This window comes from Lipomyces tetrasporus (genome assembly GCF_029532465.1).
Source record: "Lipomyces tetrasporus strain NRRL Y-64009 chromosome Unknown POJ06scaffold_8, whole genome shotgun sequence".
Classification (NCBI taxonomy): domain Eukaryota; kingdom Fungi; phylum Ascomycota; class Lipomycetes; order Lipomycetales; family Lipomycetaceae; genus Lipomyces; species Lipomyces tetrasporus.
This window is the reverse complement of record NW_026611603.1, coordinates 903010-917111: the sequence shown is the minus strand read 5'-3', so window position 1 is coordinate 917111 and position 14102 is coordinate 903010. Positions and strand designations below refer to the sequence as shown.

Sequence of the window (14102 nt, the reverse complement as noted above, 5' to 3'; positions counted from 1 at the left end):
GACTGGGACTTGTATTATTATGACCATGACGCAAGCGTCGCAGATCCGTGCGTGGCCTGGCATAGCTGCAACGACGCACGTTGGGATCTGGCACAGACGGCGCGCGTTAGGGAGAGAAGCGGCGCGAACTCCCGCAGAGAATACGGTTGCGGCGGGGCCGGGGCGTGCCCATGTGCTCATTCTGACAGGCAAGCGACGACGGCTCATCAGTTTACTATTATTTACCCCAACCACTGGATATGCTCGGATAGTCTGACAGCAGCAAAAACTGACACTAGTTATTTTCTGGCTTGGCCACATTCCGGTCACAGCAAACCCACAGAAGCAGCTTTGCTCGTGGAATTACTATCACACGAAAACAGGCTGCGGTCCCAGCCACTCCTGGACCGAATGCGGCAAGCGGGCTTAATGTGGCGTCCCAATCGGGAGACCGGGCCAGGCCAGGTGCAGGCATGTGGTCTGTGAGTCGTGACTCACTCCCGCTGGGCCTCGAGATGATGATGTGATCCGTGAACCTGTTCGCTCCTCGTCGCAGGCTGCCCGCTTCCCAACGCTTCTTCGCCAAAGGCTCCCCCTCGTTCGTCATTTTTATTATTTTTTTATTTTCCACACACTGCCTTGTTGCTCAGTTTCATCTCGTCGACCGTCTACCTCACCGCTCGCACTCAATTGAACTGCAGTCATATCATCTGACGGTATTGGCGCTCCCGTACCGCTAATGCACGGCTGCTCTCACTGTATGTATTGCGTCTACTTGTTTTCGATTGCCGGTCCCCAGTCATCCGCACCTGCTGCACCCACAACCGAGTCCACTCTAAACCACTCTACGCGATGCCATCCAAGAACACAATTTTATTTGCGCACCTCATGATGTCCATGGCATAAATTGCTATCCGCTAATTAATCGACTCAGGACATACCATCCAACATCAGCAAGAATGACCTCCTCACGACGACGATCATCTGTCTCTGTTGCGCCCTACTCGATCCCTGGGGCCCGCACCCACGCCCACAATCTACCTTCATCCGTCTCCTCGTCTGTGTCGTCGTCCGCCGGTGCGTCCTATCCTTCCCCGCCGTCGTCGATTTCGTCGAGCTTGGGCGCGTCGTCGCTCTCGCGGAGGATACTCGCGGCCCGCCGTTTCTCGGAAGGAGAGACCACGTCCGGCAGGCTGAAGGAGGAGCTCAAGTGCGAGACTTGCGGCAAGGGATACAAGCACATCTCTTGTCTGACAAAGCATTTGTAAGTGACCGTTTTATGCATTTTGGTTTTGTTAGTATGACTGCGCGCACATTGGTGGTCGGTCCGGTTGGTATTCAAACTCCGTTCATTATCGCACCAATTCAGCATTTCTTCATGAAAGCATTACTTCTTTTACGAGGCTTGATGCGCCGCGACTTGCAACCGAGAATAGGGATGGTTACGCGTCCCGATTGAGTTTGGGTTGACCGGGTCATGGTGTGTATCGACTCAGTCGATATGGTGGCCTGAAATTACTTCTGCAGGTCGCGAGACGCATCGATCTGATACCCTCTCAGGAGTCAGTTACTGCTGCTGTGCTGTTCTGCTCGAAGCGGGTTTATTTCTATGGTATTTGGAAAGCTAGACTCCTCGAAACTGGCGCGGTGCTGGCATGTCGCACAGCCAACGCATGGGTTTGAGATCCTCGGGCTCGCATCGTTACTACTGCCCCGGCTCGACCCTTCGCGGCGGTCGCGCTGCGCTGTTGCGGTTAATTTTAGCTTGAGGGCAAGGGTATCTGCTGCGGATAAGCAGCCCGCGGCTTCCGACATGTTCCAGCTGGACTCATGGCTAGCCTGCTTACCATCGTGGCCACGAGCCCCAAGAATCAAGCTGCTGTGCCTTGCTTTATATCATCATTACCGTGTCATTGCGGGGAGAATTGCGCCTTCTGTGAAAACGCGCGCTTGGGCCGACCAATTTATGCGGTGTCTGCGGTCTATCGCTTGCAATGCAGTAGTTGGAGGTGCTCGCAGCTGCGGCTTTAACTAAAGTCTTCTGTGTTGTCTGGCTGACACTGTGGGAGGGACTTGTACCACCATTTTGCTTCGCAATCATACAAACCGAGGAATGTACGAACTATGCTAACTGAGGTCGCAGGTGGGAGCACACTCCGGAGTGGAGCATGACATCCAAGCTGTTAATCTCGAAGCACCAGCAGGTTCAGCTTTTGGAGGCTGCCTCTATCCTCGTCTCGATGACTGAGGAGGACGAGCTGGCTGAACTTCGGCAGCAGCACGACCGTAGCTCCCGTGAGAACTCTGCTGACGACATGATGTTTGACGAGGAAGATGATTCGTTGCGGGACGACGAATTCCGGGAAGATGACGATGTCGGTGTTTTCGGCAAGATGGAGGAATAGTCCATGTGCAGTCTGAGGACCGTCGTGTCCCCAGTATATTCAGATTTGTCGCTTCAAACTTGCGACTACTTTTCGTCATGTGTCAATTTTTGATAGAGTTTTGTTTTGTTATTGCGTTATTTGATTTCCTCTTGGTTTGCTCGCGCGTCATTATGCCCATTGTTTGCGTTGCTCATTTATTTCGTCTCATTTGTTACTCGTGTGCTCGGTGTGAGCGCTGTCGGTTTGGCCCGGTGTATAGTGTGCTAGGTTAGTTTTTCAGGGATGTGTATTCCAGTCTAGGAGGCGTTTCTAACAGTGAGTGATCTAATCGTTCCTTGGTCGGTCATCGAGTTTTAATTGTATTCATTACTGTCGTTTCCTTAGTCGTCCATGAATATTATTCCTGTATTTCTACAAGTAGTCGCACCAGATCTGATGGCCGCCGCCGCCGCCCTCAAGCAAATTTTAGTATGCAAGTAAAAAAAATCGTATTACGCATAAAATCACATAGCAAGCCAACCTGAAAGGAGAGATTATATACAAAGTCATGGCCAAGCTTTTGCTCGAATTAAAAAGAAATATTTCGCGCCTAAAGAAATGCCACTATATCATCGGTGCCACCGCCATAGGCCGCCAGAGACACCGTACTGATGTACATTGGACACGTCCTTAATGCAATAGTAGCCGTCTGGAACAAACTATACAAATACAATATATATCCTTCCAATGTTGCCGTTCTCCACTGTAAGTCTATTCATATATGCCATCATGGTCTCAACCGACCCCTCTTCTCCAAGAAATCCTTGGCCTCGTTAATCTTTGTCGCCACATACGGCGACCCGCCCCGGTCCGGATGATTGAGCAGCATTATCCTGCGATGGGCTTCCTTCAGTTTTGCCCGCGACAGCGACGACTCGGTGAGGCCGAGGATCAGCAATGCCTCCTTGGCGTTCATTTTCGGGTCGAACCCGCCCTTGTAGAATTTCTTGCCGCCAGGGCCGATGCCGGCTGGCAGGTTGCGGTACCGCTGGACTGCGCGGATGCCGACGCGAGCGGCAAACGCTGCCGCCGCGAGGCCAGCGCCGATAATTATTGGGTGGCTCTATAATATCTGCTATTAGATTTTCAATCCAATTGTGTGAAGGCCCACCCCTCGCGGCGAGAACTTTGAAAAAAAACAAAAGAAAAAAAAAACCGTACCATCGTGTATTCCTTCGCTTCCTCAACAAGCCGATTGAAATCCTTCGGTTTGTCTTCGCCGACAACTGGAATCGGCCCGACAGTGGTGCTCGGTAGCTCTAGTGACTGGGTGCCAGAAGAAGGCGATACGATCTCCCGAACCGCAATGTCAAACTGCGTCGGTCCCGCGTTTTCTTGTCGGTCGTTCTGGTCCTGGTGCGGCTGTGTCGAGGCGTGCTGGTGCTGCTGTGCGGTTGCGGGCGGCGGCGCCGATGAGGTATTGCTGCTGCTGTTGCCGGTTCCGAAAAGTCCTCGGACCCAGGACGACATTATATTATAACCAAAAGTCCGGCTGCTAACAAAGGCTCTTGTGCCGGAGAGTAACTAAGACAAGCGGCACAAAATCGTGTTGCAATGGCGGCAAGATTTCGCAGCCAACGCTCGAACCGAATCAAAAAATTGCCGGCCCCGTAAGCAAAACCTACCAGAAGAAAATACTGGCACAAAAAAAAAACTAAAGCCAAATTCCCCTAGGAAATAAAATCCACAGTATCCAATCGTTTGCAGGTTTCGAAAACCCTGGCTGGGACGGAGAAAAATATCCAACGTCCTGGCAAAAAGGTTATTATTGGTCCCAATGAAGCTTTTGAGAATTGTTCGCCGTCAAACTTCGCGTGGGTGGCGTTTGGGCCAGCGTCAGGTTAGGTCCTTTACCACGACCCAACCTAACGGTCAATCATCAAACCGATTTCAGGACAGGTATTAGCATCTATAATAGTCTGGGCACCGAATTTGCAATGCCAATTGTTGGCACTGACAGCCACAACTAGAATACTGGGTCGCCACAGGAACGCCCAAAAATGTCGTTCTCCTTGGCGCATGCCATCGAATGGAGCGATACAAATATAAAATATGCCATTAAATTGCTGTAGATATGAAAAGATAACCCCCCCTAAAGACCTATGAATACAGACTACTATTCTTGATTCAACTGCGCCTTCCAAACGAAATAATATCGAGAATCAAGTCGAAAAACAAACAATTCGATGGAGCTTCATTTCAAACATCAGCAGCAGCCCTTTGTCGTTGGCTATAAGCTGCAAAGAACGAGACATTCTTTCTACTTCAAATCCAATCAAATATGACTACCTGGTTAAGAGATTACAACGCGCGCGACAACTGGAAACAAGCGAGACGTAGCAATCGAATCAAAACTAAAAAGATACCCAACTCGCAATTCTCCTAGCAAGCACACCCTCCGGCATTGTTCTCGCCCGATCTAGATTCCAAATCAACTCTACCCTCGCCAGCGCCGGTTCTTCCCTTCGCGCCGGCAACGCCGCCGCGCTTGTTGACGATTTCTTCTGGGATCTTGGACGCGATAGCCAAGAATACGTCCCGAACGTTGGCACCGGTCTTCGCAGACGTTTCAAAGAACAAGAGACCTTCTTCCTCCGCGAATTTTCTTCCCTCCTCAGTCGAAATCTTACGTCGGTCCTCCTCCTCATCGTTCTCGCCTCCTTCGTTGCACAGATCGAGCTTGTTGCCGACTAGAGCAATGACAATCTTTGGACTGGCCTGCGCATGCAGTTCATTAACCCAGTGGCGGGCCTTGATCAGAGAAGTGGGCTTTGTCAGGTCGTAGACCACCAGAGCTGTCTGTGCATTTCTGTAATACATAGGAGCTAACGAGGCGAAACGTTCCTGTCCGGCGGTATCCCTATGTGAGAAATCAGCGCGAAGGCCATCATGACCATACCGATCAATACATACCATATCTCAAACTTGATTGTTCTATTAGGAAGAGTGCATTTCTGAGTAAGGAAGGCAGCTCCAATAGTAGGTTCTGTGAACACATACAAGTTAGTATTGCCTTGTCATCATGCAAACCACTATTGATCAGTCGGACGGTAAATGAATCACACAGATAATTATCTCCAGAAAAACTCGACAAGAGCATATAATACGAATCCTTATTTTCAGCCGTCGTTACCTAGCCCCTGGTGAACGCTGGTGACATGGATCAAACCTCTTTCTTCCACCTAATGTCCAGTCCATCCAACGCATCAAAACTCCGCCACGTAAAATCAGAACTTCAAACGAACCTTTGTTTTCTTGGAAATCATTGCTGACGAACCGTAAAACAAGACTGGACTTTCCGACAGCGGCTTCGCCCAGAAGTACAAGCTTGACAGAGGCAGTCGGCTTTGGCGCCGACGGCGCTGAATCCAATGAACTCATGATGTACTACTGCTTGATCTGACGTGAAATACTGGAAACTAGAAAATATCTAATCTACCAAACCACTTCTGTCAGCAACTTCCATTGATTGACATATACTGCTAGCACAAAACCTCTCATTATCGGCCACTCACTTCCACTAGAGTTTTGGATAAGCACACGAACGTGAATCCCACTCGTGCAATAAAGGCAGGCCAAGCGACTTGGGCAAATATCCGATAGTAACGTTAGAGTGATGAAACACGATATCAAGCAAAAAAATGCGGGTGTGTGCAAGGAGCCCGCAAGACGATATGAGCAGAAACCAAATTGGGTGTTGACGACAAAGCGGGTGGGAAGTTGGGAACGAACGCCAGAGGTCAGTGCTGCCCTTCAAAGTGAAATGGCTGGGCACTAATCGACCTCTGCAGAGCATGGCACTGCGAATATCTACGCACGTAATACCCGGCCTCGCATCAGCTCTTATTCGGGCTCAGAAATGTCATATTCGCACCGTCTCTCAAATATAGCGCGCAAGTGGAAAAACTTGACCCGCTTACGTAGCCCTTACCCAATGTGCTAATAGTCCATTGATAAGACGACAAATTCGAGAAATATACGGCATAAGCGCCCTGAAAATTGCGCTTTAAAGTTTCCCTCGACTGGTACGAATTCGTTGGGTATATAAACGACTCTTACGTCGCGGAATGCTCCTTTGTATCCTATAACATCGTTTGGAAAACATCCTGACGTACCGGCATTCATATATATCGAGTGGCGTAACGGCTCATGCCAATGCAAAGGAACGCGTCAATCAAGCAGAGCTTACCCATCCCCATGGAGCTCGGCCAATTGCAACTCCAGCCATGCATCATGACACTAACAGCATTGAACCCCTGCAATGACACACATGAAGCCGAGTAATTCATTTAGAAATGCACTTTATTTTGAGTCGTTCATTTCGATTAGCCGTAGTATGATACATGACAAATACAATTGCACCTGCTACTCTGTTTTACTCCCACCCTTTTTTTTACCCATTCTACCATCTAATAGACCTCACCCTGAACAGCCGGGAACTCGAAGACGACTTGTTTGCCGGTAAGCTTCGTGTAGACTGACTGGAAAGACTCGAGCTTGTAGTCAATAGCAGTGGAGTCCTTGTTGTCGAGGAAACTGTGTCACATTAGATTAGCAGCAAAATTCCAACAGCCTTATGACCGCTCCACGCCAAAAACAGCGAAAAGTACATACACCTTGTGGATCTTGCCGCCACCAACGAGCGAACGGATTCTCTTGCCAACTATTTCTGTGGGGTAGACCAAGTCCTCGAGCAAGGCATCGTGGACAGCGGTCAAAGTACGCGAACGAGGACGCTTCTGCTTCTGTCTTGAACGACGACCCGGCTTAGGGAGAATGCGTCGCTGGGCAATGAAAACGACATGGCGGTCGGAGAACTTCTTTTCCAGCTCACGGGTGAGACTAGCGACAGTCAATATCAAGACACTCAGCATTCAGCAAACAAATAGTCCCTAATTGTCGTGCACTCCGAGACAATCATTGCATTTGAAATAGCACATACCGCTGCTGGATCTTGTGGAAAGAGGCGAGGAGGGGAACGGGCACGAAAATGGCAATAGCCTTCTTTCCGCCAGAAACATCGACCTGTTAACACATTAATTCTCTGTGCCTATTTGAATCCCAAATGGTATCGCCGTCAATCCATTTATTCCTCCTCTTTACTTTCGCCGTTATAAATAGGACGCCGAGAAACCGTACCTCCTTAGCAGCCGAGAATTGGAGTGGTCGCAAGTCGACCTTAAGATCCGCAACGGAAGTCTCGAGGTCGAAAAGCGCCTGAGCAATCGAGAGCTCAAGGTCGTTGGCAGTCGCTGGGCTAGTGAGCTTGTTGGTAGCCGACATCTTGTTGTGCAGTACAAGTGAACGAATGTACCAGTGACTGTATGTTGTATAGCGGGCTTTCTCGACCTTGGATCGACCTTCAATTTTGGATATGTGGACTTCCACTGGCCAGCCTAGGAGGAGCCCCAGGGTAGTGGTGCGTGACTGCGTTTTCTGCAACCCTACCGAGTGAACGCATGTAGGGTTTTCGAGACCATTGCAAAAATATGTGGCTTGATACACCACATCGGGTTAGGTCTACTTATTATGGGGATGATAACAGCTAGGGTTCCTCGCTGTTCATTTCGAGATTCGTGTAACCAAATGGTTCAGAATTTCCAGCTGAGTAATCGACTATCCCTCATCTACAATAAGCATTGTACGACTTCCTGTATATGAAAAGATGAAATCTATTGTTTATATTCTATAAAACATCCTTTAGGTTTACATCTGCGGATCCTCGCTCTAGTGGCTTCGGCTGAGTTGGACTGGGCTTCCATCCAATCTGCATTATCGATCCGTATTAGCGCTAAGTCCTTCAAAAATTAGAGCGTGCAATTACGTACTAAATAAATGATTCTAAACGTGGCAGGAAGTGTACCATCCTCGTTGGCATGCATTTCCCGGTACGTCTTCTCAGCCGCAGTAATAAGCTCGCGCGGTAAATAGTGTGGTCTGTTGAGCACGGCATTACTTTCACCCATGTCCCGCAGATCTCGCATTAATGCCATAAGGTCTGGATACGAGACTATAATGTCGTCCACATCAATTGTAATAAGATTGTAGCCAGCTTGTTGCATTAAGCCTCCCATATCTCTGACATCTATCACAATGTCAGCGCTAACTGCAAATTGAAAGCACAAGCAATTATACCAGCCAGTGGAGAAATGCGAGGTGCAATTCTACCAAATAAGTCCATTTCGGCAATCTGTAAAGAAGTGCGCAACTCAAATAGCGAATCACCGCCAAACATGCTCGCGATAAATAGCCCATCTGGCACCAACATGTATTTTATCTTTCGTAGCAAGCCTGGAAGGTCATTGACCCAGTGCATTGACAGGTTGCTAATAACCGTATTTACAGAATTCTCAAACATATAGTCGCTAAATGCCTGACTGGCCTCAGATCCAGTAATCGCCTTGAGTAATTCTGGGGTATAAAGGACTTCCTCATCAAGTTTGACGCGCGTAATATCGAGCTCATTGTTAAAAGAGAATTGTTCAGGATCATCATCGCGGTAAAGCAGCTTTTCTGACATTTCAGTCATTATGATCCTGTCGATCCGCGATTGTAAAACGCCATTGTCATTTGGATCTTCACGTTCGCCGCAAATTGCCTGCTCAATGCTCCCAGCTCCGGCGCCAACATCTACCATCGTTTCATGCTGCCGGGCAATCAACTATTATACACGTTACTAAATGCTTCCCTCGTGTAGTATGAATGAGTTTTGTGAGTAATACGTACTAGTAGTCGCTCCACAAGGCGATTCGCGACTTCGTTCCGAAGGTAGTCGACGATCCTACTAGTGTCGGGATCGAGAGCAGCTCTGTCCCTTTGCTTTTCCTTGACCTTTCGGTTGAACACTTGCATGACATCAGCTCCGATAGGTGCACTGCAGGAGAATCGTCGGCATTTTGAAATCGGACTGTGGGGTCTGGATGCTGGTCGCGGCGATATGGCAGTAGCAGTTGAACGACAACAAAGTGAAATACTTAATAGATCCCGCGAACGCACGATAGAATTAGATCCGAGACGCATATCTGAATGCGTTCTAATCCCATGAACTTAACACTACTGTTGCTAATAATATAGATCTGTCGATATTGTGTGTTGTTAACTTCTAAGGATATAAAGTTTGGGAGTTGATCTAGTCATAGACGCAGGGTGTCTCGAGAGCTCGCTGTAAAGATCCCCAATATTACATCCAGTCAACGCAACCTTTCCGCAATTACTACTATTGTTTACAAAGATGACGTGGTAAAGTTTACAATTTCACATACGCAATTACAGCCCAACAAGCTCAGTCTTCCAAGTCTGCGTTATTAACTGGTATCCCCCCTAGTTCCTTTAACGATATTTCCTCCCAAATTTTGCCACGAACCGAGTTCGCTGGACCACCCATAATCAATGCATCCTGAAGCTTCATCACGTAGTTGTTATACCACCCAGGTTCCTCTAGTTTAATGGCAGCTGATCGCAATGTAGCGACTTTCTTAATGACCGTCTCCAAATCGGGATTCTCATCGCTGAGTAGCATATCAATACTTGCGCACGCTTGCTCGAATACTGCATCATATTAGGATCTGCAATTCATTATAACACATTGTAGTACGTACTTCTCGGCAATGAGGCATCGCTCTCTGGGCCTGCTTCTATCCGCTGCCACTTCTCAATCTCAGCCTCGATGTCAAAGTCCCCATTCTCCTCATCTCCAGTCTTGTCTACCCGTCGTCGCTTGGATTTATGTTCTTCAGCTTCATTCTTGCTAGCCTTTCCTCCGATAAGTTCATCCACATTAAGGATGCTCTCCTGCTTGAGTTCCTCCTCTGCCTCTGCTGCGTAGCGTCGCTTATTCGTCTTGTATTTTGCGATTTTCTTAACGTTAACTGATTCAATCAGACGATCTGCGATAGGTGACGCTTGTGTCACTAACGCTTCGGGAGGATAAGTATCTCGCAATAAACTGTCAGAAGGTGGTTGTAGTTCGTCATCTGGATGTAATGCACGATACATGATCGCATGCCTCGTATTTGCGAGGACTGGATTGAATATCTCACCAACAGCGGCAAACTCGCGTCTATTAAACCTTTAATGGATGTTCTGTCAAAACCCAGCCAGATATATAATAACGTACCCATCTGTATCATCTAAATGGCCAACTAATCCCTCGGGAGTCAGATTCGAGATATCCATAGCGTTTATGTAGTCCTTCATATTATTCTTCATTTCCTGCGTAGGCAAATAATGGTGTTCCTTCAGAATTTTTCCCTTAATCGTCCTAATAATCTCGAGAGAAGGAAACTTATACGACCGAACATCTTCGGCAAATGGCAACTGCGTCTCGACTAATGCTTCAAAGTCTTCCGTAATAAATGGAATTAAGAGAATCATGACTGGTTGCCTATCACTCTTGGACACAAATCGCGCGACACCATATAACTGGTTCTCAAACATTGCGTGGATCAAACTCGAAAGACAGAGCGTGGCTTCCCTTTCGTTTCTCTTCGCAATGATGAAATTCGTTTCAGTGAGTAGCTGCCATGGCCCGATGGTATCGAATGGCACAAACCCAATAATATCCAAACTGGTTATCGTAAGGAATCTTAGATTGTCTTCTTCCTCAGCGGACAAGGGGACTACCGAGGCACCATAACGATACCCCTTCTTGAGGTCCCCTTTTTCAACCTCCCGTACATTCTTTCCTTTTTTGCTATCTTCAGGTTCTTTGGACGCAGTAATCTCATATTTGACTTTTCTTCCTAATCTGGTAGTCGTTGGGCGAGTAGGCGATGTCCCTTTCGACTTAGTATAAGCCACCGAACTTATCGGAGAGGCTTTCTTCACGTACGCGAATCGCTCCACGGGGATAACCAAAGAGTCGTTAAACTGATTCGGATCACCTATTGTCAATGTGCCGTTGTACGAATTCGTCGAGCGGACTTTGCGAACGTGAGGGATTTCGAGATCCCGCAGAACGTCTGCGAATGGAGCAAATACAGCGTTTAACTTCCGTCCCGCGACGCGATCTATCAAGTCAGAAAGAAGACCGTGGTTTGCGCGTTGCATTGCGGTGCTTTTGTCTTCGTCTGCGCCGACAGTACTATGGTGATGGTTAAAAACCGCAGCCAAGCGGCGCTCAGGAGGTACGTACAATATCGATAAATTCACTTTCATTTCTTCCAATTTGTCAATAATCCCATCAACTCCGACAAAATCTATCGGTCCTGCGCAATTTGACAAAATGACGATATTCTTGATATACTTGAGATGCTTGCAGTACTCTGCAATGGCATCCATCGCGACCACGAGGCCGGAAATCAAATCGCCATGTGATTTAAGTGATGGAACTAGTTTCTTCGGTAGCAACTGATAATCTCGATATAGAAACTGCCGAATTTGAAATAAGATGCTGATATGCTTATACGCGTCCTCCTCCGACATTCGATTTAACGTGTCTACAGTGGGCTACATCAGTTACGAATTCTGACCGCTTAACAGCACCCGCGATCATCAAGGAACGTACCATCAGTACCCACACCAATAATTCCAACCACGTCAGTCTTGCGCTCACTAAGCACTTTACTGCCAATTTTGTCGCAAATGTACTTTATGCACATCTCGATGTCAGATTGCCCCTTAGCGGCCGCCATATGGCTCTCCGCCATATATGGGCTTAGGTCCACTACTATCACTGTTGCCTATATACGGTATGTTAACCAGTAAGCATCACAGATAAGGGAACTTCGTTTTGCACGTACCTCCTTTTCTGCCATTGTGATTGGGATGAGTAGACTATAGTGACAATTCCCAAGAAGCCGGCGGCGCTCCGTAAACCTTACACGCCTGCCGATGCCCTTACCCGATGGCTCTTTCAAGCGCTCTCAAGGATCTTGTATTGGCTTATATTCGCTGTCACCATGACAGAGAATCAGATTTTACATACACCATGTACTCGTCTGTCGCCTGTATATGAAGAGAAGCATTTAAAAAAGCTAATTAGAAAACACCAACAGTAGTGATTGCTTCACAGCTCGAATTAAGATGTGTTAAACGAGATTTAAGGTTTCAAGATGACCCTTGCCCTCCTTGTCCGCAGGTGGTCCGGCAAGCATTTAGGCAATCGGCTTCGGGTTGTTCAGAGACGCATATGTATGACGTACAGCTATGAGTGAATTGCATGAAATCGTATTAATATTAATCGGCCCTATTTTCCGCCGCATCTGGGGTTGCGGACAGAATGAAACTCAGACATGTTGACAACGCACCCCGCGATACCCGTCACACACTGCCAACATCACAATAGTTTGCGAACACCAATGCTTAGATTAACGTCAAACGAAATACTTGTAATGTGTATCAACGAAATTAACATTAAACTAGCTAATCAACCGGAATGGCAAACTGTCAACCGAACCGGTACCTCGTACCTCGACATCCTTCCGGACATCCATCCGCGATACCACTTTGTTCATGCTGAATTCATTATAGTACGCAGTCAGTAAAAATTAAGCATGCACATATTTAAAACGCAACAATACCACCTATCGCCATAGCCGACAGCCGAAAAACATTATAAGAGTAGAGAAACAATTAAATACAATGGAAGAACATGTCGAACCAATCCAAGTTGCATAAAATCGGGAAGATAATCACTTATGATTTTACATAATAGTACCCGTCGTAGCCACGGAACAACTAAACTCCAATATACGCATAACCCCATGAACACCTAAGGTCGGAGACTCCTCTGGCTGACAAAACCATAACACGAGAAATAAACGATTATACGGACAAAACAATGAACACCAATCAATGACTAACCATAAACAACGCATGAACTCCAATAGTATCACAGACCTTATATAAGCAACTGCAGTGGAAGACCGAAAAAAAACAAATAAACGCTATAGAACGCCGGAAACCTGCAATAAAAGCCAATACATAATAATAAATGGTAAACACCCAGTAGTCAAGAATTGCAAGAAGCGCAGGAAGAAACATCACTATGCTCAGAGCCGCTCCGTTCAATGCACTTGTCATGCCAGTGAAGATGGCGTCTATTAGACTAGCATGAAAGACGAGGCCAAACCGGCTACTTCACATGGACAAGTAGTTCGACCTCGAGAATGTATTTGCCTTCTTTGTACTTTTCGGACTCTTCGTACGCGTGGTCATACTTCCACCCGACACACGTTCCACAATGGCGGCAGTGAATGTCCCGCACCGTGTGTTCTCCAGTCGTCATAGACCGGTTCTCTGGCTTAGATTCTGTGACGTTGACGCTACAGCGACGTTAGCTCAATTGACTCATTCTCCACGCACACAAGGACAGGCACTAACACTTTGTCAAATAGATATGCCTTTCCATGTTGCCCACGGAATTGCTAGAGTAAGAAGCATGTCAGCACTAGTCTGTCCGCGGAGTATGACTGCAATGACGGATACACCCCGTGCCATAAGCGAGTTGGGAGCAATCACTCACCCTCGAGATTATGTCGGTGTAGTTGGACAGATGTGTGTTGCAGACCTTACAGCCATAGATGCGGCTGTCGTTCAGGTAGATGTTGTACGCGAGACCCATGGCGCTTTCTTCTAGTCGCTCGCGTGGAGCAATTCGGTCAAGCAGGTGTAGTAGATATGTGCAGCAGTCGTGTCGGCAACACGGGGGGGGCGGATTGGGAGTGCGGGCGAGCTGGTCCGCTTATACGGACGCAG

The 14102-nt window shown here is 47.6% G+C and overlaps 7 protein-coding genes across 7 annotated transcripts; 1 reads left to right on the top strand and 6 right to left on the bottom strand.

Moving 5' to 3' along the window:
* The first annotated feature begins 614 nt into the window (after window positions 1-614).
* POJ06DRAFT_143441 (uncharacterized protein) lies at window positions 615-2755 on the top strand. Its single transcript, XM_056184560.1, has 3 exons — window positions 615-737; window positions 914-1243; window positions 2123-2755. Exons 2-3 carry the CDS (start codon window positions 939-941, stop codon window positions 2382-2384), a joined length of 567 nt encoding a protein of 188 aa, XP_056042303.1. The 5' UTR covers window positions 615-737; window positions 914-938; the 3' UTR covers window positions 2385-2755.
* A 42-nt stretch (window positions 2756-2797) lies between these two features.
* On the bottom strand, window positions 2798-3975 carry POJ06DRAFT_143422 (uncharacterized protein). The gene is made up of 2 exons (XM_056184558.1): window positions 3567-3975; window positions 2798-3468 (listed from the first exon to the last, which is right to left on the bottom strand). Exons 1-2 carry the CDS (start codon window positions 3873-3875, stop codon window positions 3133-3135), a joined length of 645 nt encoding a protein of 214 aa, XP_056042302.1. The 5' UTR covers window positions 3876-3975; the 3' UTR covers window positions 2798-3132.
* Window positions 3976-4372: 397 nt separating this feature from the next.
* POJ06DRAFT_258175 (ras family-domain-containing protein) lies at window positions 4373-6155 on the bottom strand. Its single transcript, XM_056188239.1, has 4 exons — window positions 5921-6155; window positions 5651-5840; window positions 5319-5391; window positions 4373-5265 (listed from the first exon to the last, which is right to left on the bottom strand). Exons 2-4 carry the CDS (start codon window positions 5784-5786, stop codon window positions 4788-4790), a joined length of 687 nt encoding a protein of 228 aa, XP_056042301.1. The 5' UTR covers window positions 5787-5840; window positions 5921-6155; the 3' UTR covers window positions 4373-4787.
* A 532-nt stretch (window positions 6156-6687) lies between these two features.
* POJ06DRAFT_258173 (ribosomal protein S7e) lies at window positions 6688-7759 on the bottom strand. Its single transcript, XM_056188238.1, has 4 exons — window positions 7545-7759; window positions 7348-7430; window positions 7020-7247; window positions 6688-6941 (listed from the first exon to the last, which is right to left on the bottom strand). Exons 1-4 carry the CDS (start codon window positions 7686-7688, stop codon window positions 6815-6817), a joined length of 582 nt encoding a protein of 193 aa, XP_056042300.1. The 5' UTR covers window positions 7689-7759; the 3' UTR covers window positions 6688-6814.
* Window positions 7760-8057: 298 nt separating this feature from the next.
* POJ06DRAFT_258168 (uncharacterized protein) lies at window positions 8058-9526 on the bottom strand. The gene is made up of 4 exons (XM_056188237.1): window positions 9132-9526; window positions 8541-9066; window positions 8234-8490; window positions 8058-8172 (listed from the first exon to the last, which is right to left on the bottom strand). The coding sequence occupies exons 1-4, from the start codon at window positions 9423-9425 to the stop codon at window positions 8092-8094; spliced, it is 1158 nt and encodes a 385-aa protein (XP_056042299.1). The 5' UTR covers window positions 9426-9526; the 3' UTR covers window positions 8058-8091.
* A 37-nt stretch (window positions 9527-9563) lies between these two features.
* On the bottom strand, window positions 9564-12176 carry POJ06DRAFT_258166 (SPOC like C-terminal domain-containing protein). Its single transcript, XM_056188236.1, has 6 exons — window positions 12146-12176; window positions 11911-12085; window positions 11539-11842; window positions 10522-11487; window positions 10004-10464; window positions 9564-9953 (listed from the first exon to the last, which is right to left on the bottom strand). The coding sequence occupies exons 1-6, from the start codon at window positions 12158-12160 to the stop codon at window positions 9688-9690; spliced, it is 2187 nt and encodes a 728-aa protein (XP_056042298.1). The 5' UTR covers window positions 12161-12176; the 3' UTR covers window positions 9564-9687.
* A 1303-nt stretch (window positions 12177-13479) lies between these two features.
* On the bottom strand, window positions 13480-13968 carry POJ06DRAFT_269920 (Yippee/Mis18; the record flags this gene model as incomplete). Its single annotated transcript, XM_056189408.1, has 3 exons — window positions 13480-13669; window positions 13728-13771; window positions 13870-13968. 3 exons carry the CDS (start codon window positions 13966-13968, stop codon window positions 13480-13482), a joined length of 333 nt encoding a protein of 110 aa, XP_056042297.1.
* Between the last annotated feature and the right edge of the window lie 134 nt (window positions 13969-14102).

What these genes read in the sequence shown, in the direction of transcription:
- POJ06DRAFT_143441 (XM_056184560.1), top strand. Translation starts at nt 939, where the DNA reads ATGACCTCCTCACGACGACGATCATCTGTCTCTGTTGCGCCCTACTCG. An exon ending in TCTTGTCTGACAAAGCATTT is followed by an intron (nt 1,244 to 2,122) that starts GTAAGTGACCGT and finishes CTGAGGTCGCAG; the next exon opens with GTGGGAGCACACTCCGGAGT.
- POJ06DRAFT_143422 (XM_056184558.1), bottom strand. Translation starts at nt 3,875, where the DNA reads ATGTCGTCCTGGGTCCGAGGACTTTTCGGAACCGGCAACAGCAGCAGC. An exon ending in AAGCGAAGGAATACACGATG is followed by an intron (nt 3,469 to 3,566) that starts GTACGGTTTTTT and finishes CAGATATTATAG; the next exon opens with AGCCACCCAATAATTATCGG.
- POJ06DRAFT_258175 (XM_056188239.1), bottom strand. Translation starts at nt 5,786, where the DNA reads ATGAGTTCATTGGATTCAGCGCCGTCGGCGCCAAAGCCGACTGCCTCT. An exon ending in TGATTTCCAAGAAAACAAAG is followed by an intron (nt 5,392 to 5,650) that starts GTTCGTTTGAAG and finishes ATGTGTTCACAG; the next exon opens with AACCTACTATTGGAGCTGCC. An exon ending in ACAATCAAGTTTGAGATATG is followed by an intron (nt 5,266 to 5,318) that starts GTATGTATTGAT and finishes TTTCTCACATAG; the next exon opens with GGATACCGCCGGACAGGAAC.
- POJ06DRAFT_258173 (XM_056188238.1), bottom strand. Translation starts at nt 7,688, where the DNA reads ATGTCGGCTACCAACAAGCTCACTAGCCCAGCGACTGCCAACGACCTT. An exon ending in AATTCTCGGCTGCTAAGGAG is followed by an intron (nt 7,431 to 7,544) that starts GTACGGTTTCTC and finishes ATGTGTTAACAG; the next exon opens with GTCGATGTTTCTGGCGGAAA. An exon ending in TTCCACAAGATCCAGCAGCG is followed by an intron (nt 7,248 to 7,347) that starts GTATGTGCTATT and finishes GACTGTCGCTAG; the next exon opens with TCTCACCCGTGAGCTGGAAA.
- POJ06DRAFT_258168 (XM_056188237.1), bottom strand. Translation starts at nt 9,425, where the DNA reads ATGCGTCTCGGATCTAATTCTATCGTGCGTTCGCGGGATCTATTAAGT. An exon ending in TCGCATTTCTCCACTGGCTG is followed by an intron (nt 8,491 to 8,540) that starts GTATAATTGCTT and finishes ACATTGTGATAG; the next exon opens with ATGTCAGAGATATGGGAGGC. An exon ending in CGTTTAGAATCATTTATTTA is followed by an intron (nt 8,173 to 8,233) that starts GTACGTAATTGC and finishes TCGATAATGCAG; the next exon opens with ATTGGATGGAAGCCCAGTCC.
- POJ06DRAFT_258166 (XM_056188236.1), bottom strand. An exon ending in CATTTAGATGATACAGATGG is followed by an intron (nt 10,465 to 10,521) that starts GTACGTTATTAT and finishes AAGGTTTAATAG; the next exon opens with ACGCGAGTTTGCCGCTGTTG. An exon ending in CGATGCCTCATTGCCGAGAA is followed by an intron (nt 9,954 to 10,003) that starts GTACGTACTACA and finishes AATATGATGCAG; the next exon opens with TATTCGAGCAAGCGTGCGCA.